The 22,940-nt window shown below is 35.7% G+C and overlaps 1 protein-coding gene across 1 annotated transcript in view; it reads left to right on the top strand.

Annotated features, from left to right (window-relative positions):
* The window catches only part of SLC17A5 (solute carrier family 17 member 5), a 53,779-nt gene that overhangs the window by 14,895 nt on the left and 15,944 nt on the right, over window positions 1–22,940 (top strand). Inside the window, exons 4-9 of the mRNA XM_007484201.3 lie at window positions 1,186–1,273; window positions 5,615–5,701; window positions 9,262–9,380; window positions 13,567–13,725; window positions 19,120–19,252; window positions 20,589–20,736. Coding sequence (XP_007484263.1) covers window positions 1,186–1,273; window positions 5,615–5,701; window positions 9,262–9,380; window positions 13,567–13,725; window positions 19,120–19,252; window positions 20,589–20,736 — 734 coding nt within the window. The remainder of the gene's footprint in view (window positions 1–1,185; window positions 1,274–5,614; window positions 5,702–9,261; window positions 9,381–13,566; window positions 13,726–19,119; window positions 19,253–20,588; window positions 20,737–22,940) is intronic.

Raw genomic sequence — 22,940 nt, 5'->3', positions numbered from 1 at the left:
TCTATTAAAGGGACTAGGCTGAAGTCAGGAAGACTTGAATTCAGATTCAGCCTCTGACATTTATGAGCTGTGTAACCCTTGGAAAAATCACTTAACCCTGTTTGCCTCAGTTTCCTAATCTGTAAAATGGACTGGAGAAAGAAATGGCACTCCACTGTCTTTGCTGAAAACTGAGCAGTGAGGTTATGGGGCTCTGTGTGTGTGTGTGTGTGTGTGTGTGTGTGTGTGTGTGTGTGTGTGAGAGAGAGAGAGAGAGAGAGAGAGAGAGAGAGAGAGAGAGAAGGGAATAATGATGGAGAAAGATAATTAACTGTGTTTTGAGTTTAAGGTGCTTAGAGGACATCCAGATCTAAATATCTAATAGGCAGTTAGTGATTTTAGGACTCAGTGATAGAGATTAGAGCTGAATATGTCAATATGGGAGTTATTGGTATATAGAGCTTAAATTTACCCCCTTTGTAACCATCACACATTGATTCTGATTCTGGGCTGCATAAGAAAAATCTAACCATTCCACTCAGTTGTATTAAAACTGAGGTTCTTTTTAAACTGGTCACTTTTTTATAAGAAAATACTCATAGTAACTCTTTAATACTTAATAATATCTAGCACTTAAATAGCACTTTAAGACTTGCAAAGTATTTTTTTACCCTTATAACAACCGTAGGATGGAGGTGCTTTTATTATTCCCATTGTACAGTTGAAGAAATTGAGGCACACAAATAAAATGACTTGCCCAGAGTTATACTCTATTAAGTGACTGCAGCTGGATTTGAACTCAGGTCTTCCTATCTCCAGGCCCAGCACTCTATCCACTGCATCACCTACCTGCCCTGACTTTGGTAAGTGGGTGATTATATAAGTATAGTATTATTTAAAACTTGGAACCTAATTTAGCCTAAATTTGTAGGGAAAAAAGAGGCAATGAAATGACATTGTTTTTCAAGCTACTGACATAGATTTAATGGCTAGATTGACAGAACTGCAATATGTGATAATTCCACTAACAATATAACAAATATCTCATGATATTGAACTCAAGGATGATGTAGTGAGAGTCTAATCTAATCATTATTTTGAGAATTTCTTGAGTAACAAGTTTTCTGTATTTGTGACTATTAATTATTACAGGGATACAAAAATAATTTCCTTATATTTCATGCAGTATTTCTTGTGATTTTCCAGGGTGTTACATTTCCTGCAATGCATGCTATGTGGTCTTCTTGGGCTCCTCCTCTTGAAAGAAGCAAACTTCTTAGTATTTCATATGCTGGTAAGATAATTAAACATCCTTTTTTATGAAGTATATCTAAACACACGTTTTTTGAGCATGTGAGAATTTACTATGTATAATTGTTCTTTGGGGTATTTAGGGAAAACTAGCACTTCTAGTGTGAGGGCTTACTAAATAAGCCTTTTTCAGAGCTGCTTTGGTGTCAGGCAGGTAAGAACAATATATTACAATATACACAAAGGTGGCTGAGGCAGGTGCTGTAGAACGCTTAGAGCTTGGTCAGATATCAGAGACACCAAGGTCATCCATTGCATTCTGGGACATCCCCTGCTGTCCTGACTTTTCTCTGGCCACTTCACTTAGATGACTCTGGAAGAGAGAGAATGAGGCTGATGACTTTGTGCAACTCTGACTCATTTAGGTACAACTCAAACGCAAGTCAGGACATCATCAGGGGGCAGCTGGGTGGCTCAGTGGATTAAGAGCCAGGCCTAGAGATGGGAGGTCCTAGGTTCAAATCTGGCCCCAGACACTTCCCAGCTGTGTGACTCTGGGCAAGTCACTTAACCCCCATTGCCTAGCCCTTACCACTCTTCTGCCTTGGAGCCAATACACAGTATTGACTCCAAGACGGAAGGTAAGGGTTATTAAAAAAAAAAAAAGATATCATCACCCTGATGTCATTGGTCTTCTTTGAAAATCATAGGATCAACAACAGCAGTAATTATTACAAAGAGTAATTATTACTCCCTCTACCCCTCAGCAAAAGGAAGGGAGGTAGGAAGAAGAGAAAATCAATGCCTGTCAGTTGGGGAGGGGAGGGAAAAGTGTGTCTAAAGCACATAGCATGGTTTTTATCCCCTGCTCACTTAAGGCATTTTTTTTCCTATATTTACATATTTAGGTGCTATTATAGCCTAAATTAGTGGTTCCCAATTTTTTTTTTGTCTCAAGACCCTTTCATACATGTTAAAAAAATTATGGAATATGTCTTGCATGATAACACATGTATAACTGTGAATCTTAAAATTTCTCAGACTTGTGAATGTTAAAAATTCTCAGACCCTACTTCATAAGATTTGGTTAAGACCATTCCCCATTTTAAACAATGAAGGGACTTAGTCAGGAATGTGAGAACTCTACTCCACCCATACTTAGGCATACTTTAGGGGAAGATAAAGTTGTAAACTCTTTACTGAACAATGAAAAAGTACTTAACTTATACTTATAGTGAAGCAAAAGCCTTAAGCTAAGTCTATTTTTAGAAAGGTGCTAAGTATCTATGAAGGTCAGGCAACTTGCAAACTAGCAAGTTACAAGCTTAACAAAAGAGGTGTGAGGTTTTAGTCTACTCAGGTGTGAATTACTCAAAAGTTTAGTCTACTCAGGTGTGAACTAAGAATGGTCTATCCTTTGGAAAACGTCTACTGTGATTGGTAGATGTGAGAACTTAGCGGAGATGACATAGGAGAGAATGCTCTTTAAAAGGAGGTCAGAAGCTGAGAGCAGGAGGCTCTCTGAAGAAACTCTCTCTGAGACCTCTCTCTGAAGAGGTTCAGCTTTCCAAAGCTGATAGAAGGGCTAGATGGCTGAACTTAGTTGAGCTGAGGAGCTGAACTGGTGGGTCTCTCTGAACACTAGAATCTTGTTTGGGACAAATCTTGTGGTGAGTGGATTAAAGATTGATTGATCTCTCTCTTAGGGCTTAAGCCTGGGCTGGCCTAGGCTGATCTGGCCCCTTTCTCATTATTTCCTCTTACTCTTTCTCTCCCTTTCATTAATTCCTCATTTGTATTAATTAAAATCTCTATAAAACCCAGCTGACTTGGGTATATTTAATATTTGGGAATTTCCCCTGGCGACCACTTATATTTTGATTTAACTCAAGACGCTGTCTTGAAACCATATTTCTGCAGTCACAGTTTAAGGTAAACACTCTTTTATCTGTCTCAGTTTATAACAAACACTATTTTAATTGTTACATAACCCAGTTCAAATTGTTTACCATCTCCAAGGAAGGGAGGGAGGAAGATATAGATCTATCAATATCCTATTAGTAGTTAAAACCAATAAATAAAATATTAATTCAATTTAAAATTTAAATAACATAATAAATCTATTACGTGATAACATAAATGACATTTTAATGAAATATTACTAAGTTGTCAAAAATTAGTGAGAACAACCTTATTTTGCTTATTTTTGCAAATATCTTTAAGATCTGGTTAAATAAAAGACAACAGGATTCTTATATCTGCCTCTGCATTCAGTCTTTTGGGATATGTTGTTTTTGGTTGAAGTATATGAAGAAAATCCAGCCTCGAACAGATACGTAACTAGAAAAGGAGAGTATTTTAATAGACAAATAATGTCAGTATTATTATGAAAATAGTTAACCTCACAGACTCCCTACAATACCCCTTAAAGGGTTCTTAGACTACACTTTAAGAATTGCTGCTATAGACATTTTAATTTACAGGTGGTAAATTACTATATACAAGGACACAATGCATATACATTAAAAATATGCCTAACTGACCCATAGTTCCTATTCTATTGATCACTCAAATCAGTCATTCTCAAAGGGTGGGCCATGGCACCCCTGCCCCAATTCAAATTCTAGGGAAGAAGGTATTGAGGATGATGATGAAGATGAAGGAGGAAGAGTGAGGAAGGAAAAGGAAATATGGAGGCAAAATAAGATATCAGGAACCATTTTTGATATCTAACAACATTAAGTGTGCTTTATTTCCTCATATTAAAGAATACTACATTGTGAGCAAAAGAAGTTAAGAGATCCATTGCTCTGACCATTGGAAATTCCTGCCATTCAGTACAGTTCTCATCTTTCAAGCCAAAATGGCTTTCTTTCTCTTTGGGATTCTTGTTTTTCATGTAATCAGTTTTGGAAAATAGAATAATTTTTAAATTGAGGTTTTGTTTACATATTTGTGTATATTTTATAAATCTATTTTCATGTATTTAGATATTTCCTTTTAGTGTTTTCATTTTTAGTTTCTGTGATTGCCAAGATAATTTAGGAGAGGGGGCAGCTGGGTAGCTCAGTGGATTGAGAACCAGGCCTAGAGATGGGAGGTCCTAGGTTCAAATCTGGCCCCAGACACTTCCTAGCTGTGTGACCCTGGGCAAGTCACTTGACCCCCATTGCCTAGCCCTTACCACTCTTCTGCCTTGGAGCCAATACACAGTATTGACTCCAAGATGGAAGGTAAAGGTTTAAAAAAAAAAGATAATTTAGGAGAAACATTTTGGAAGATCATGGAATGTTTCACAGAAGAGGTAGAACTGATTATGAAGGAAGATAAAGATTCTGAAAAGCAGAGAGGGTAGTCTTGGGAGTAGGATCACAGGCCTGTACTAGTTGGGGAACAGCTAGTAGTTAAGTTGGATTGAAACAGTGTGAGTGAAAAGTAGTGGTTTGGAAAAGGTAGATAAAACCTAGGGAGAGAATTTGGAATTCAAAAGATTTGGAGATAGAAAACTTTCCATTCTCTTAACTCTTTATAATATTTTCTGTATTAGAAGACTTTAATGCTATTTTTATAGTTAACTTATTTATCTACTTGTAAATTATTGTAGTATATAATATAAAATCAATTATCTCTAAACCTATTTTATGCCAAACCCTCCCTATCTAATTTTCTCCCGTAGTTTCTTTTTGAGTGAAGAATTTTTTCCCCAATACCTGGTATTCTTTGGCTATAGGCCAGACTGCTTTTTCATTGATCAGCTTTTCTGTTTTGTTTTGTTTTTAAAACCCTTGCCTTCTGTCTTAAAATCAATACTAAGGATCCAGTTCCAAGGTAGAAGAGCAGTAAGGTTTGGACAGTTGGGATTAAATGATTTGCCCAGGAATACATAGGTAGAGTATCTGAGGTCAGATTTGAACCCAGGATCTCCCATCTCCAAGCCTAGCTATCTATCCAATGAACTACCTTGCCACATAGGCTCTTAATAAGCACTTGCTAATTAATTGAATCCATTCCTCCAATAAATTTTGTCCTACTTTCTTTGCTTAAAATCACTTTCCTTGGAAGATCATATAAAATCAAAAATAGACGAAAACTCTTGTATCTTTCCTGTAATCTGTTAACCTTTTTCTCCAAGCGGATAAATTATCCCAACTGTGGTCATTTACTTATTAATTAATACTATGTATTGATTCCAAGGCAGATGAGTAGTAAAGGCTAAACAGTGAGGATTAGGTGATTTGCCCAGTCATAGGGCTAGGAAGTATCTGAATTCAGATTTGAACCCAGAACTTCCTATTTCCAAGCCTGACTCTCTACCCACTGAGCCACCTAGCTGCCCCCTGGTCATTTACTCTTAACATAACTATAATGACTTTTTCTTGTCTAGGAGCACAGCTTGGAACAGTCATCTCTCTTCCACTGTCTGGAATAATTTGCTTCTATATGGACTGGACTTACGTCTTTTACTGTTTTGGTAAGTTTATTCAAAACATAAATTTTTTCTGAAATTTTAATAGAGGACGAGTGACATAATGGGATAAGAAGGATTGCTTTGGAGTTAAAGCTCCTAAGTTCAAGTCCTGCCTCATGCATACAAATAATGGCTGTGTGACCATGGGCAAGTCATTTAATGTCTCAGTGCCTCAGGTAGCTCTAATACTAAAAATTAAAGACAAGTTGCAGACCTGTAGTGGTGGAAGAAGTTTTTACACCAAGAGTTCCCCATAGAGATAAATTAACAAATCTGAGCCTACTTACAGACGTGCACGTGCACACACACAGACACATACACACACACACATTTAAAATAGAATGTGTCAGAAACTTCTAATTTGGTAGAATTTAACAACTAAAATCGACATTTTAATCCATTTAGCAAAATATATACCTGCCAGAGCTAAAAACAACTCCCCAAAAATTCATAGGTAACTTGTTCTTGTTTTTGTAATATGTGTTGGAAATTATCTGGTAACAAGTTGTACCAGTTTTAAGGTAATGAATTGAAACTTAAAACCTTACACCAAACTTTTTAGTCTTCAACCATTAACAAATAATCTCATTATCAAAAATTATTATAACATTATTATAATATTAAATTATGAATTTGAATTTGAGTAATATGAATTACATTATTATTATTGCTATAGATGCTCAAAGTACTGCTATATAGTTCTCCCTGATATTTCTTTTTCATTTTTGTCTCAAAGTTGTTTTTTTAATTAACATTCTGGTGGCAAGATTAATGAAGTTGTACCACAAATAATTCTATTTTTAAGGCCTTAATATTCCTGTATATAAGGATAAAAACAGGAAATATGCTCACAATTAGACCTGAGTATTTATTAAGCACCTCCTCTCTACCAGGTGCTGTGCTAAGCACTGGGAGAAAGACTGAAAATGGTCCTTGCTATCAAGGAATGCATAGTCTGAAGGGGGATGCAACTGAAATGAATACAGCTATGTACAAATAAGCCGTATTTGGTATAAATTGGGTACAGTCCCAGAGGGAAGGCACTAAGATTACAGAGGATTAGGAAAGGCTTCTTACAGAAAATGAGACCTTTACTGAGACTGGAAAGAAACCAGGGAATCCAGGAGGACAAGGCAAGTGGGACAGATAGTGGATATGTCACAATTCTGGAGAGAAAGGTCTTGTGTGAGAAACTTCAAGGAGATCAGTGTCACTGGATCACAGAGAACCTGGAGGACAGTAAAGTATAAGAAGACTGGAGACATGAAGCAGGGCCAGATTCCATGAGGCTCTAAAAGCCAGACAGAGGATTTATGTTTGATCCTGGAATTAATAAGGAGTCACTAGCCTTTAACAAATAGAGAGTCGATAAGATCACACCTGCATTTTAGGAAGACCAATTTCATAGCTGAGTAGACATTGGACTGTGATAGAGAGAGAGAAACTCAAAACAGGGAGAATACCCAAGTGGGCTGTTGAGTAGTCCTGGCTGGAGTTAATGAGGGCCAGGACAAGGGTGATGCAGGGCACAGAAGAGACATTACAAAGGGCAAATTGACAGGCCTTGGTTAAAATTGGATTGGGCGAGAGGGCAGGGGGGTGGGCAGTGAGATGACACCTAGGTGACTGGGTGGATAGCAGCATCCTTAACAGTAATAGAAAAGTTAAGAATATGGGAGGATTTGGGAGGAGAAAGGTAAGTTCAGTTTTGAACATGTTGTGTTTAAGATGTCCATGTGATATCCAGTTGGAGATGGCCAGTAGGTAGTTGGAGATGAGACTAGAGGTCAGCAGAAAGGTCTGGATTGGAGAAGTAGATTCAGGAATCATTAGCATAGGAATGATCATTGAAACTGAGAAGGCTAATGGAGATCCCCAGGAGAACTGTATGGCTGGAGAAGAAAAAGGGCTCCCAGCACAGTCCTGAGAGACTCCCATGTTAGTATGCATGGTATGGATGAAGATCTTGAAAAGAAGACAAGAATAGCCAGAAAGGTAGGAGGGCATAGCACAGAGTGAGCAGTGCCACAAAAACTTTGGAGAGAAAATCAAGAAGAGACAACAGTGTCAGAATCTGCAGAGAAGTGTAGGAGGATGAGGATTGAGAAAAAGCCATGAAATTTGGCAAAGAAGAGATCATTAGTAACTTTGGAAAGAGGAACTTCATTCCACTGATAAAGTCAGAAGCCCAGGAGAATAAGAGGAAAGGAAGTGGAAGTAGCTTCTGCAGATGACCTTCTGGAGTTATTTAGCCACAAAAGGGAGGAGCAGAGGATGAATGGATCGAGTTTTGAGCATGAGACATGTGTAAGCAGTGGCGAAGCAGCAAAAAGACTGAAAATTCATGAAATAGTAAGGATAATAAAGGGCACAATCTAGTGGATCAGACAGACTGAAATGGAATCCCTTGTGCATAGAGAGAGCTGTACCATAGCAAGAAGCTCCTCCTCTTCCTTCACCTGAGGCAGTGATGAAGGAGGAGATAGTGACAGGAGCCACTAGAAAGCAATTTGGAGCTTTGCCCCAAAATAACTAAACCGTGCATACTCTTTGACCCAGCATTACCACTACAGGACCTATACCTGAAGAGATAGACAGACAGACAGACAGACACAGAAGATGATAGATAGATAGATAGATAGATAGATAGATAGATAGATAGATAGATAGATAGACAGACAGACAGACAGACAGACAGACAGACACACACACACACACACACAGATAAAGAGGTAGTTTGCTAGATGGACACAGATAGATAGAAATCAGATAGACTGATAAAATGAACATCCTAATATGGTAATGTATTCTTCGAGTATTATTTTTTAAACCTGACGTGAAGTCAGGAGCAGGGGAGAAGAGGGAACTCTGCGAAAGGCCTTATTTTTCTTTCAGAGAACTAAGGGTAAGAGCGTGGGAGGTTTGAGAAGGGGTAAAACAATTTGGAAAAGATGCTGTGGTGAGTGAAGTAGAGAATCGATTAGAGAGATATAAAAGAATCACCTTGCTGCAGTGACCCAGTTGAGATTATGTGACACAAAACTGTACTGGACCCAGTCAGCAGTTTCACAATTTTCTTCAGCTTTTTTCATCCAAAACCAACAAAATCCCAAAGCAATAGCCTGGAAATTTTTTCAGAAAATCATTTTAGCTGACAGCTCCTATCCATCTAAGTCATGTGCCTAGAAACTCCCTTTTCTATAACTGTTGTAGGAAATGATACGTTTCTAGAAATTAAGCCCATAAGGGACTTAAGGGAACTTCTATGAAATACCATCTATTCTGTCACCATGGACATGAATGAATGAAAAGGTGTTTTGTATTTATTGTGTGCCTTCTATGGTATGTAGCATTGGAAATGAAAATACAAAAATGAAATGGTTCCTGCCTTCTAGGAGCTTACATTCTAATAAGGTTTCATGTTGATAGTTTAAGTAACTTATGGTAACATTTTGTAAAATACCTTGGTTTTTTTTCATTACTTGAGTAAATCTTTTTTATATTTTTTTACTAAATGTCTCTATACATATTTACATATTTTTTACTTGCCTTTCAATTTTAAGGTGCTCTTGGAATAATTTGGTTCATTTTATGGATCTGGTTGGTTAGTGACAGACCAGAAACTCACAAGACAATCTCTGTTTTGGAAAAAGAATACATTCTTTGTTCTCTGAAAGATCAGGTATGGACTTTTACCACATTATTGCTTGATCACTCAAGAAGAAAGTAAGTTTTGTCGTTGGGTTCACAAATTTTTCATTTTAATATTTTTGTTAAAACCAGCCTGAGCAGGCAAAATAAAAGTTGCAAGTATGATTTTGTTGTGATATGCATTAAAGCAGCTGTCATTCAGCCAGAATCATACAAAATTATCTCATTAAATCAAATTTAAACCTTTGTAGTGATGAAAGTCACAGAGGATTTTTGAGTCAGTTGGATGAAATCCTGGAAGTTACCAAGTCCAATCTTTCTTCTTATAACTGAAGGAAATAAGGCCCTGAAAGGAGAAGCAATTGCCCAAGGTCATTTAGTTAGGAGGTGACAGAGCTCGGATGCCAGATCCAACATACTCCACTACACCAGGCGATGCTCCTGCAATCAAAAGGTTTACATTAGAAATATTCCTTTTCCCTCTACCATTATAAATGGGAAATAAACTATAGTATAACTAAAAAGAAGCTTATTGACTAAATCTAAATTCTTATTTTTTAAATTCTAACCTTAGATGATGTTCCAAAGTATTTATTTCATTTTATTTTATGTTGGTATAATTTATTTAAATCCTTACTTTTTATCCTAGAAATAACTCTAGGACAGAAGGGGAATGACTAGGCAACTGGGGTTAAATGACTTGCCCAGGGGTCACATAGCTAGGAAAGTCTGAGGCTAGATTTGAACCCCAGTCAGCCCAGCTACAGTCCTTGTGCTCAATCCACTGTGCCACCTAGCTGCCCCATATTGCTATAACTTAAATAAAAGGAGAACACAAAAGGAAATTATATATTCCATGGAGATTTTCTACTATCTTCTTCCTCCTAGGAAATGTTTTTAAAATCTTATTAATTTTGTAGCATTCATTTAACTTCATATTGTTAGACTAGAGCCAGAGAAGGCTTGGGGTGGGGGTGGGGGATGAAAGCGGGGGAGCTACCCTGATTAGGAGTATGAAAGTGATTAGAAAAATAATGCTTGTTTATTATAGGGTTTAAAATCTGTCTATAACAAAATTTACAAATGTGATGCATAAAATTCTTAGTATTATTTTGCTTTTTTTGTTTGTTTCTTTTTCTTGTCTTCATATAGAGGAATTATTTTTTACTGGTCAATCAATTAAAAACAATTCCTTTATACAAATATTTTATAGTAAAAATTTTGGAGAAATTCAAAACCAAAGGAAAACATCCCCTACTCCCTTCATTTTGTGGAGATGAGGGGGGGAAATGGAGAAAAGAAGTAGAAATAACAGGTGCTAAATTTTGAGGAAAATAAAAATTTGTGCAATATTTTAAAGTTTTCAGATTTTTTTTACAACAAATTTCCTGTGGTGTAGATATTGAAAGAATTTTTGTTCCATTCAATAGCTGAGGAAACTGAGATTCAGAAGGTTAAGTGACTTGTCCATAGAGACACAAATATTAAGTGTCAGAGACAGGATTTGAAATTAGATCTCTCTGATTCCAACTCCCAGCATTCTTTCCTCTCTATCACACTTTCTCCTTTTTTTTTTTAAAGTATACAGAAACTCTTTTTTTAATATTAAAATTTCCAAGTATCTCTCTCCCTCCTTCCCCTCCCTTCACCAAAGAAAGCATCATCTGACAAAAAATATATATATGTGTATATTTAAAACCATGTTTTACTTGTTTCTATTTATCAATTCTTTCTCTGGAGATGGACATATTTTCTCTTTATAATTTAAGTGAAGAAGACAAAAGCCTTCAACAGAATGAAACAAAGTTGTTATTTTAGGCATTCCATATATACTACTGTGTTAAAAAGACCAAAAAATGTTAATTTTTAGAAAAGCATCTGAGACAATACCTCAGCAAATAAATAAATGGACAAAGGATTTGAACAGATAGTTTTCAAAAGGAGAAATCCAGGCTATCAAAAAGCAGATGAGAGAATGCTCTAATAAGTAAAGAAATGTAAATTAAAACAATTCTGAGGTTCCACCATATACCCATCATTCTGGCAAAGATGACTAAAGATAGGACATGTTCTCTTTTGGAGGGGCTGTGGGAAAACAGCCATACTAATGAACTATGATGTAACTGTGAATTACTGGTCCAGCTACTAGAAAGCAATTTGGAGCTTTGCCCCAAAATAACTAAACCATGCATACTCTTTGACCCAGCATTACCACTACAGGACCTATACCTGAAGAGATAGACAGACAGACAGACACAGAAGATGATAGATAGATAGATAGATAGATAGATAGATAGATAGATAGATAGATAGATAGATAGATAGACAGACAGACAGACAGACAGACACAGATAAAGAGGTAGATTGCTAGATAGACACAGATAGATAGAAATCAGATAGACTGATAAAATGAACATCCCAATATGGTAATGTATTCTTCGAGTATTATTTTTTAAACCTTCATGAGTCTAAGTGAGGAGAATAATGAGAAAACTTGGAGAGACACGTTCTTATTGATGAACAGAGCTAAAGTTTATCTAGACGTATTACTAATTCCTGGTTTTATATAAAAGCTATTCCTCGCTTGCTACAGAAACCCACCTTTCAAAAAAGAAAAAAATGTTTTGTCAAAATCAGTTGACATAGAAATCACTTCATTTATACACGAGAAGATTACCTAAAGGAAAAATTTGGTCAAGATCTTGCAACATCAACATATTCATTTGGAATATCACTATCTTTAGCATTTGTAAATTCATATTTAGTTTGACAGTATTTGCAAGTAATGGGCTTTCTTCCCTTAGAATAACTTGCAGAATTAAAATGCTAGCAGATGTTATCAAGTTGGTCTCATCATTTTGCTGAGGATTTTACTAATTTGCATATAAGCATTAAGCTAAATAAACATTTATGAGTTAGTATTAGTTTTCACCTCAGGGTTGATCAGAACATTTCCCAAACTAGAAAACTCGTGTTCAATCCATAACAAGGGAGGGGTGAGGAGCTTTTCAGGTTTGGAAAAGTTATGAAACATTGGGTCAGTAACAATATGTTTTTTAAAAATGTTGATGTGGATAAAATATTGTTTATGTTTTGAATTTTAGATTACTTAAGAAAAAACATCTACTTTCCCCTTATAAAAGAAAAGAATTCTGGATTTAGAGTCAAGAAATCATGGGTTCAAATCCCATCATTGCTTCTTGTCACCTTTGTTATCTTGGGCAAGTTACTTAACCTTTGGGGACCTCAGTTTCCTCATCTGTAAAACAAAGAGGTTAAACTAGATGACTTCTAAGGCTCCTTCTAGATATGAATCTATGATCCTGTGAACTCAAGCTTAGGAGGAAAGAGGCCACAATTTCTTTCAAACTCCAAAACCTTCAAATTTGCATTTACTCTGAAATCCTTGAAAACAATTAGGGCAGTAAAATCCTTATTTATAACCTCAATAAGAATAAATGGCTGTTATTATTAATAACTACTCTACTTTCAGACCTTTTAAGGCAACTCAAAAATGTGAATTTGTAAAAATGACAGTAATACATCTTGCTACTATTTATCAATTCAGGTCAACTCAACAAACAGTCATAAAATAAACACTCTATGCAAAGTACTATGCTAGGTACTATTATTATTCAGGAATTATGATGATCTGATATTGTAGACAGTTTTATACCAAAACATTTCCTGATGTATATTTTATAGAACTCTTAATACAAGAATGAAGATCAGTAACATGTGAATATCATAAACATTATTTTTTTTAATTGTATATTCCAAAATTGTTCACTTTTTCTACTTAAAGAGCAAGAAGGATTGGGAGAGACTCCAAATTTTGTTTCTAGCTCCAAACCGTAGTCTCTGAGATTGGTAACAAAATCATTCATGTGTTCTATAGTTAAAGAAATTGGGATCACAAGTGACTTCTGGAATTTATAATGATGCTTTAGGGATGACATAGAGCCAAGATTTCTTCATGCTTTGTTTTTGTTCTAGATTCTCTGATTAAACATACTACAATTAGCAATTAATCATATTACAAAGATTTAAAATAGTTTATATTGTTTTTTAATTAATATATATCAATCCTCAATAAATTTCAGAATATAACAATATGGTGATGAGAATTACTTTCTACAGGTGTTCTAGATTTAGATCTTAGGCAAAGTTTCAGACATAAAAAATAAACATTTTCTTAATCTTACTTGTTTTTTTAGCTTACTGCACAGAAATCAGTACCATGGATATCCATGCTGAAATCACTACCACTTTGGTCTATTGTTGTTGCACATTTTTCTTACAACTGGACTTTCTATACTTTACTGACATTATTGCCTACATATATGAAAGAAATATTAAGATTTGATGCTCAAGAGGTAAGAAAAAATCATCTAGTTCATTTCTCATGTGTTTTTATAGATGTGTTTGTAAATACACAAAATATTACTTATATATTTCTCTGAAATTTTTCAGTATTGCAACTTTTGTTTTTTGGAGGGTTAGCTCATCTTTACTTTTTCCCTTCTCTGTGATCTTTCTACTTCTTAACTATTAAGCTTCCAAAAGGTATTTATTCTGTTATTTATAAGGCACTGTGAGGGGCATAAGGAACAAGATACTAGGGAAGACATGAAGAGCCTTTAGGAATTCTTTAAATCTTCCATCTTAGAATCAATACTGTGTTTTGCCAAGGCAGAAGAGTGAAGGGCTAGGCAATGAGGGTTAAGTGATTTGACCAGTGTCACTTAGCTAGGAAGGGTCTGAGACCAGATTTGAACCTAGGACCTCCCTTCTCTAGGTATGGCTCTCAATCCATTGAACCACCCAGCTACCCCACCTTTAGGAAAGTTATAACAGATCATAAGATCATAGAACTTAGAGCTTAAGGAGACCTTAAATATCTAGTCCAGTTTCCCAGTTTTACAAATGGGGAACTAAAATCCAAGACCAGAGAATATAGTTGGAGCTAAGATTTAAACCCAAGTCCTATGGTACCATATTCAGTATTCCTTCTATATGAATGCTGCCTGTCATTGGTATAGTTTTCTTTTTAATTATAAAGCATCTCCTTGGACTGCATAGCTTAATAATGGCAAATATATATGGAGCCAGTTTCAAATGTTTAGGGAGAACTTGATGCGTGATTTTACATTAAATTTGTAAATATTATAGAATGTTGTAAAAATTTTGTACATGTTGTAGAAAACATTTCCGTTTAAGCATGACTTAAACTGGCTAACCCCCAGGATCCTTTCCAATTCTCAGATTCTGTGAAAAACTGGAACTATGTCTGTTTGAAAAATGAGTCTACACTAGGCCACTGTTAGTGTTGAACTAGCATCATGCCACTATTGAATCACACCAGAACTGGAAAATCAGTCATCCTGATTTGTTACCCTTTATCTGCATAGCAAAGTAATGCAAAATGCATTTCTGTTGTGTGTGGACATCCAAATAAAATATGCAAGGGGGAAAATATTTCACCCAAGGAAAAGGGCAATGTCAGTTTTTTGTTTTTTTTGATGCTTTGGTTTTTTTGAACTACTTTTTTTCTTCTCTTTTATTCTATTATAAAAGGTTTCTCTGTGGCATTAAAGAGGAAGGGATTTATTGGGAAATGTAAGTGATATAAAAAAAATTCAATAAAAATATTTTTTAAATATCTAAATATTTCCCTGATCTGCCAGCCTAGAAGGAGTAAGGACAGATCCTGGACTTGTGATTTCTTTAGTATCAGGAACTAATGGTAAAGAATTTTACTTGGTAACCTTTCAAAAAAGAAACCAAAATTAGTTATGAATGACCTGTCTTCAACAGAGCCATCTTTCTGTTCACCACTTTCTTTCCTAGATATTCACCAACAATTCCTTTGATACCAGGTTCTTATTAGTTTATCTTCCAGTGACTCATTGTGGTCTAGAGGTGAACCTGGGTTCCAGAAGGCTGTGCTAGTGGTGTATGTGCTCTGATAGGTTTGAGAATAGTCTTAGAAACAGAATGAGTCTATTTTCTTTACTAAATACAAAAAGATATATCATCAGTGGATGAGATAGTTGGGAATGAATTTTACCTGGTGATGGGCATCCACAAAATAAAGAAAAATGTAGTATGTATTACCGGAGAAACTGAATTATATCAATCTTAATATTTTTGTTATTGAGGAAACCAGGAGATAAAGGGAAGTTGCAGCTAAATAGGAAGTTGGCACACAGATACTTGTTGAAGAGACAAAAAGGAGTTGGAGAAATGGGTTTTATGGTACTCATAATGGCAAGCAAAAAAAAATCACTTGTTCATCACATTGTAGTAGACATTAACTTGCAAAAAAAAATCACCAGAGAAATGATTGCTTTTTATGACATTAGTTGCTGAGAATGAAACTATAAAAAAGCTATTTAAAACTTAATAAGCCTGAGGCAGTTAGGTAGCACAGTGGATAGAGCACTTGGCCTGGAGTTAAAAGGACCTGGGTTCAAATGTGGTCTCAGACATTTCCTAACTGTATGTCCCGGGGCCAGTCACTTAACCCTGATCGCCTAGCCTTGTAACTCTTTCGTCTTCAAATTGTTGAGTCAGAAGGTTTATGGGTTTTTAAAAAAGAGAGAACTTAATAAGCCCCCCAGTTCAAATCAACATACACCATAATACTTGGTAACTTCATTGTAAATATATGAAAAGGGAGAATAGGAAGAAATATATGGGAAAACATGGTTCAGGAAATAGGAATGAGAGATCCCAAAGACATAGATTATACTGAAACTATACATCTTATGCCATAATGATTTTATTCAAGAAAAGAATTGCTCTATGCTAGACATGAGCAGTACCAAAAGTGGAAAGGAAAAAGGACTGAACCTCTGATTTAATTAGTATAGGGAACTTCCAGATGAAGAAACTCCCTCTTCTAGTACAGGTTGGCTCTTTCTGTGTAATCTGGTCTTAGAGAGTTGCCTGAATCACTGAGAGGTTACGTGACTTGACTAGAGTTATAAAGCTAGTATATGGCTAAGACTACACTTGAACTCGGGTCTTCTTGGCTTTATAGCCAGATCCCTATATACTATACCATTTCATCACACTCTCTCTCTCTCTCTCTCTCTCTCTCTCTCTCTCTCTGTGTATATATATATATATATATATATTTTTTTTTTTTAACCCTTGCCTTCTGTCTTAGTATGAATTCTAAAGTATGAGCTAGCAACTGGGTTTAAGGGACTTAGCCAGGATCTCACAGCTAGGAAGTACATGAAGCAAGATTTGAAACAAGAGCCTGGTCATCATCAAAACAATATAGTACTAGCCAAGAGATAGAAGGATGATCAATGGAATAGACTAGGCGCTCAGCAAGATAGTGTACAATAAACCCAAAGGGCCCAGCTTTTGGGATAAGAATTCGCTATTTGGTAAAAACTTCTGGGAAAATTGGGAAACAGTATAGGAAAAATTAGGTTTAGAAACAAGAGCCTGGCACTTTATCTACTGTGCTACTTAGCTGCCCCAAAATAAATTATATTTTAACAAATGAATGGAAACTTGTTCATTAATATGGAAATTATCCCTGATTTGGCTGTTTGTTAGTATTTAGAGCTTCAACTTGTCCGACTTCAAGGTGATTTTATAAAAGAAAGAAGAAAAATAATGAGAAAAATATGTGATGCACAACTGAAAAAAAAAACAATCCTAGACCATTTAAACATAATTAGTGATCAAAATGGGAAATGGATAGGAGAACAAAGTTTACACTTGTTATAATAAATTTATATAGTAATTAACCAGTGTAATTAATTACCACCACAAAGAGACTGAAAGAGTAGAGAAAAAGCTTCCTTAGTCGGCAGACAGCTGACTTAGTTGCCAGATGGATAGAGATGACTGCCAAAGGTAACACCGGGTTAGAATATAAACTTATTTGAAAAATCTTATGAAGAAGAATGATGGATCAAGAGCAATGTTATTTGAAAAATCAAAGAAGAAATGGAGATAAAAATCCATTTTGAAGAAAATTTGGCAACACTCCTTTAATACCAAGGGCTTTCAAGAATGGAAGTGGAAGGACAATGAATAGAAGAAAGTTTGAAAAGAAATACCAAAGTACAGAAAAAAACCCAAGTCTTTGCTAATGCATAAAAGAGAGGGGTGGTAGCAGGGCTGAGAAAGCATCAATAACCACCCACCTATTTCCTACTCTCATATTTATTCACAATCTATATGAATCATCTGTACATGAAATGAGACTGTCCTTGATGAGGATATTAGTTAGAAATAAGCAGGTTTCCATAAGTAATAGTCAACAGTGGAGTCAATCTTGACCATTTCACAGTTGACTGAAAGATGTAGAGTATAAGATGCTACTGTGCCTCCTAGTTTGTTGAATATGAAAAATCCTTTGCTTCAGTAGAGCAAAATACCACCTTATAGCTTCTTTTCACTGAAGTGTCTTCCATCCAAAGATTAAAAAGATCCCTTGAAAGATAAAACAGAAATGACCCTGCTCAACAACCCCTTTAATTATGATACAGAAAAAGGTACAAAAGAGGGAACTATATGTTCACCAAAAGTATTGCCATTGTGGCAGAAGAGAGCCAGCACAGAGTCCCTGTTGAAGAATATCTTGTGATGGTGAGGTCTTTCAGATGTTTCTGTTTGCAGATGACATCATTCTTTTATTACATCAAAGCCTTCTGGGAGCGATCCCCAAAAAATGTACTTGGCCTGATAATATACACAGAAAAGACCACTGAATGAAGAATCTTCATTACCCAGATTATAATGTGCATTTTGTGGACAGTGAATTGGTCCCAGAGTTGAGCGGAAGGATAGCAACTGGCAGAATTGCCTTAGGGAAACTGCAAGGTTCCTTTGAAACTATGCTTCCCATGGAAACAAAGATTCATTTTTTAATATCCAGACCCTACCAATGCTGCCCTATGGCAACAATGAAATTTATAACCACCTCTGAAGAATTAAATATGAGCATCACTGAAGACAACAGAAGAGCACATGATGGATGGGAGCAAGACGTAACATGTATCCAGTGAGGAACTTCAAAGAAGACTAGTAAAAGATGTCATCATGGAATTGCATGTTAGAGAAAACAGGCTAGTTCCATCATGAGGATGATGTATGACAGGTTGCCAGAATACCCCAATGTCACCCTCTCAGTGTCAGGAGAAAGTGAGAAAAGAATCCATCACATTGGGTGAATCCTCTGTAGCAAGCTTAAGGGAAGATATGGATAAGAGTAGCACAGAAGGGGCATGCATGGGTGAGGTCGCAATCTAGCTGTATGACCCTAGGCAAGTCACTTTACCTCAGTTGCCTAGTTCTTACTGCTCTTCTTCTGCCTATACTATACCTATACCTATATATATGCCTATACCAATACTCGGTATCAATTCTAAGATAGAAAGTAAGTTGGGGGTTTTTTTATGTAATAGATAATATTTTTTAAACTGCTACATCCTAAAAAGAGCTATTAAATATTGACTATGTGGTATGACAAGGGAGAGCACTGAACAAGGGGAATAATTTCTTACTCTTACCCCAGTTCATATTCCACTGAAGCTGTTTCATGTCTAGCCCAATTTAGGGCTACTTTTGAAAGGCCTGGTGTCTTAAACAAAATCAAAGGATTTTCCTACTAACAAAAACCTCTTCCAATTTTGTACCTCTACAAAAAATAAACTATGGGTTTATATATTTAGCCATGTCTAATTGTACTTTTTAAAAATTGCTATCAACATTATGTTTGTCTTTGGTTTGTTTTTCAGAATGGACTTTTATCTGCACTACCTTATTTTGGATGTTGGGTTTGTATGCTCTTATCTGGTCAAGCAGCTGACTACTTAAGAGTAACATGGAATTTTTCGACTGTATGGGTCCGTAGAGTATTTAGCTTAATAGGTAGGTGTAAAGTGATTGATTGATTTTTTTTTTAAGGTTGAACAACATACATTAAAGCAAAAATGACAGGTTTTGTTAGTCATTTATTTCATTTCCATGTAAAATGTTTTTGTGTACATTTTATAAAATGATATCTTTTTGTTTCCCCCAAAAAATATATTTTTTACTAGTCTAGTAAATTACTCTAACAATTTTAACATTATCCTCTAGGTTTTATAAACAAGGTCCAGCTTTTGATTTATGTTTACCTTACATTATATTTTGTCTTGCGTTTGGGAGACAAAAATGCTTATAAAATGGTAACAATTTCCAACAACATGGAAAAGAGTTTGGACCAAGGACACATGTGATACCCAGAGGAATCACGCATCACCATTGGGAGGGGTGGGGAGGGAGAAAAAGAAAATGATCTTTGTTTCTAATGAATAATGTTTGAAAATGACCAAATAAAATAATGTTTAAAAGGAAAAGAAAATGGTAACAATTTATTATAGATATAAGCCCCCTACCAGGGAGGAAAAAAACTATAAAAACTTTGCTCATACAATAATCCAGGACAGTTCTGAAGGACTTTATGACAAAGAATGCTTTCCACCTCCAGAGAAAGAATTGTTGGAGTCAGAATGCAGATTTTTCACTTTAGTTTAATTGTGTTTTTATTTTGGTGTTTTGGTTTTATATGATTATTCTCTTACAACAATGACCAACATAGAAATAAACTTTGCATGATAATACATTTATAACCTAAATCAAATTGCTTACCATTTCTGGGTGTGGGGAAAGAAGGGATCAAAAGAGCAATTTGGATCTTATAATTTTGGAAACTGTGTGTTGAAAATTGTTGTTGCATGTAATTGGGAAAATTTTTTAAATACATATATGTATACTTTTTAAATTTGCTCAAACAGAATTTACTGCATGTCACTAATATGATTTGTCCTTCAGTCCCAGTTTTCATAAATGTCAGTGTCTTAGACCATTCAGGACTGAGTTTTCTCAGTTGTCTTTCTGAAAATCTATACTGTAACTTTTACCCATTCGTGTATCTATCCTGTTAGCAAGCTTTTATCAGTTTTAAGTAAATATTTTAAAGGATCGTAGGTTTGTGTTCACCACCAAAAGTTTTGCCAACAAATAATGACTGGGTTCAGCAGCTTTACAGAAATCTCTATAGGTGGGCAAATGCCTTGGATCTTTAGTAGACTGTAGTGTAATAGAGTGCTTGTGCACTAGGTGGCAGTACCTCCATGCTTCTGAATAACATGCTGTCACGCTACTGAAGGCAGTGCTTTCATAATATTTTTGCTTTCTCTTTCTTGTAAAAATTTCATTCCAGGAATGATTGGGCCAGCAGTATTCTTAGTGGCAGCTGGATTCATTGGCTGTGATTATTATTTGGCAATTGCCTTCTTAACTATATCCACAACATTAGGAGGTTTCTGCACTTCTGGGTTCAGCATCAACCATCTAGATATTGCACCTTCGTAAGTACTAATGTGAAAGAATAACTGAATTTCTTAAATAATTTGGGGTTGATTTATATGGAAATGGCTTGAAGTATGAAATGGTTTAAATTTTAAACTGGAGATTGCTGCCCTGGGTGGTGCCAGACTAATTGGGGACCTGGGATTTGTTCCTGGGGAGTCATGTAAGAGAGCTAGTGGTTGTAGTAAGGATTTATAAGATAAGACCCAGCAAGAAGCTGGGGGGCCATTTGTTGTTTTCTGAGGCTGAGATTCGGATACAGACACTGAATTGTTAGGCTCTGGAATATTAGGCTAGGAAATCCTTCACTCCTTTCTATATTTCTCTCTTATTTTCTTTTTCTTACTAATAAATCTAGCTATTAACAGTGTGACTTAAGGGTTAATTACAATTTTGGTGACCACCCATTCTAACCATTACAAAACCAAAGTTTGCTTTTGTCTGCATTCAGACTCCATTGGTTCTTTCTCTGGAAGCAGATGGCATTTTTTGTCATATGAGTCCTTTGAGATTATTTTGGATTGTTATATTGCTGTGAATAACTAAGTTATTCACAGTTGTTCATTGTATGGTATTCTTATCACTGTGTACAATGTTCCCCTTGTTGTGTTTACCTCACTCTACTTCAGGTTGTGTAAGTCTTTCTGGTTTTTTCTGACCTCCTGCTCTTCACTTCTTATAGCACAATAGTATTATATTATGATTTTGGACTATAATTTATTTGGCCATTCCCCAATTGATGGGTAATTCCTCATTCTCCAATTCTTTGTTCCCACAAAAAGAGATGCTTTAAATAGTTTTGTACATATAAGTCTTTCCCCATTTTGTTCTTTATCTCTTTGGGATACAAATGTACTAATGGAATTGCTAGGTTAAAGGGTATGTACTGTTTTATAGCCCTTCGGGCATAGGTCCAAATTACTCCCCTGAATGATTGAATCAGTTCACAACTCCCCCAACAATGCATTAGTATCTCAATTTACCCACATTTCCTCCAAGTTTTTTGTCATTTTTCTTTTCTGTCATAATAGCCAATCTGATGGGTATAAAGTGGTATATTCATTTAATTTTCATTTCTCTAATTAACAGTGATTTCGAGCATTTTTTGCATGACTACAGAGAACTGTACTTACTTTGTCTGAAAACTGCTCATATGCTTTGACTATCCAAGATTTGACTTTTAAACAAAATTAGAAGTTTTGTTGAATTCATTGTTTCCAACCCACTATTTTTGCTTTAAAAAAAGGATATAAATCCCATGTCATATTATATTTAAAAATATAAGAATTGAAATAATCAACCCTCATTCTTTGTATGGGCATCTAGGTAACATGGTAGACAGAGTGCCAGGCCTGGAGTCAAGAAGAGCTAAAACTGCCTCAAATCCAGCCTTAGGTACATACTAGCTGTGTGACTCTGGGCACATCACTTCACCCTGTTTGTCTCAGTTTCCTCATTTGTAAAAAGAATTGGAAGGGGCAGCTAGGTAGCTCAGTGGATTGAGAGTCAGGCCCAGAGATGGGAGGTCCTGGGTTCAAATCTGGCCTCAGATACTAACTATGTGACCCTGGGCAAGTCACTTACTCTTCTGCCTTGGAACCAATATTGGTTCCAAGACAGAAGGTGAGGGTTTAAAAAAAATTGAAGAAGGAAATGTCAAACCACTTCAGTATCTTTGCCAAGAAAACTCCAAATAGGATAATGAAGGGTCAGACAACTGAATAAGGACTAGGTTTTTTATAAACTGAGAATTATATTGATTGCAACAAACAGATGTTCCTAAAATTTGTATTATCTCTTATCTGGCAAGATAACCATGTTTTCACATAAGTGAAATTCAGTGTTGTGGAAAGATCGATGGATTTGACATCAAAGGAGACCTGAATTTAAATCCTGGTCAATGCCTTACTGCTTATATGATCCTGAGCAAGTCACTAGTTTTATGGGCTTCAGTTTTCTCATCTGTGAAATGAAACTAATGGATTTGATGAACCTGGTCCCTTTCAGCCTAAAGCTCTAACCCAAAAATTCTTGGAAGTCTTTTGTTTTAGTCATAGAATTAAATGTGAAATGCTTACAATGTAAGCTTCTTGAGAGCAGAGACTGCTTCATTCTTTTGTGTTTGTATTCATAATACCTAGGATAGTGCCTGGCACAGAGTGGGCACTCAATAAAATCTTGTAAAATTGAATCCAGTATTTCC

The sequence above is a fragment of the Monodelphis domestica genome, chromosome 2, assembly GCF_027887165.1.
Source record: "Monodelphis domestica isolate mMonDom1 chromosome 2, mMonDom1.pri, whole genome shotgun sequence".
In the NCBI taxonomy this organism is placed as follows: domain Eukaryota; kingdom Metazoa; phylum Chordata; class Mammalia; order Didelphimorphia; family Didelphidae; genus Monodelphis; species Monodelphis domestica.
Note: the sequence above shows the minus strand (reverse complement) of the source record. Positions and strands in the feature narration are given on the sequence as shown.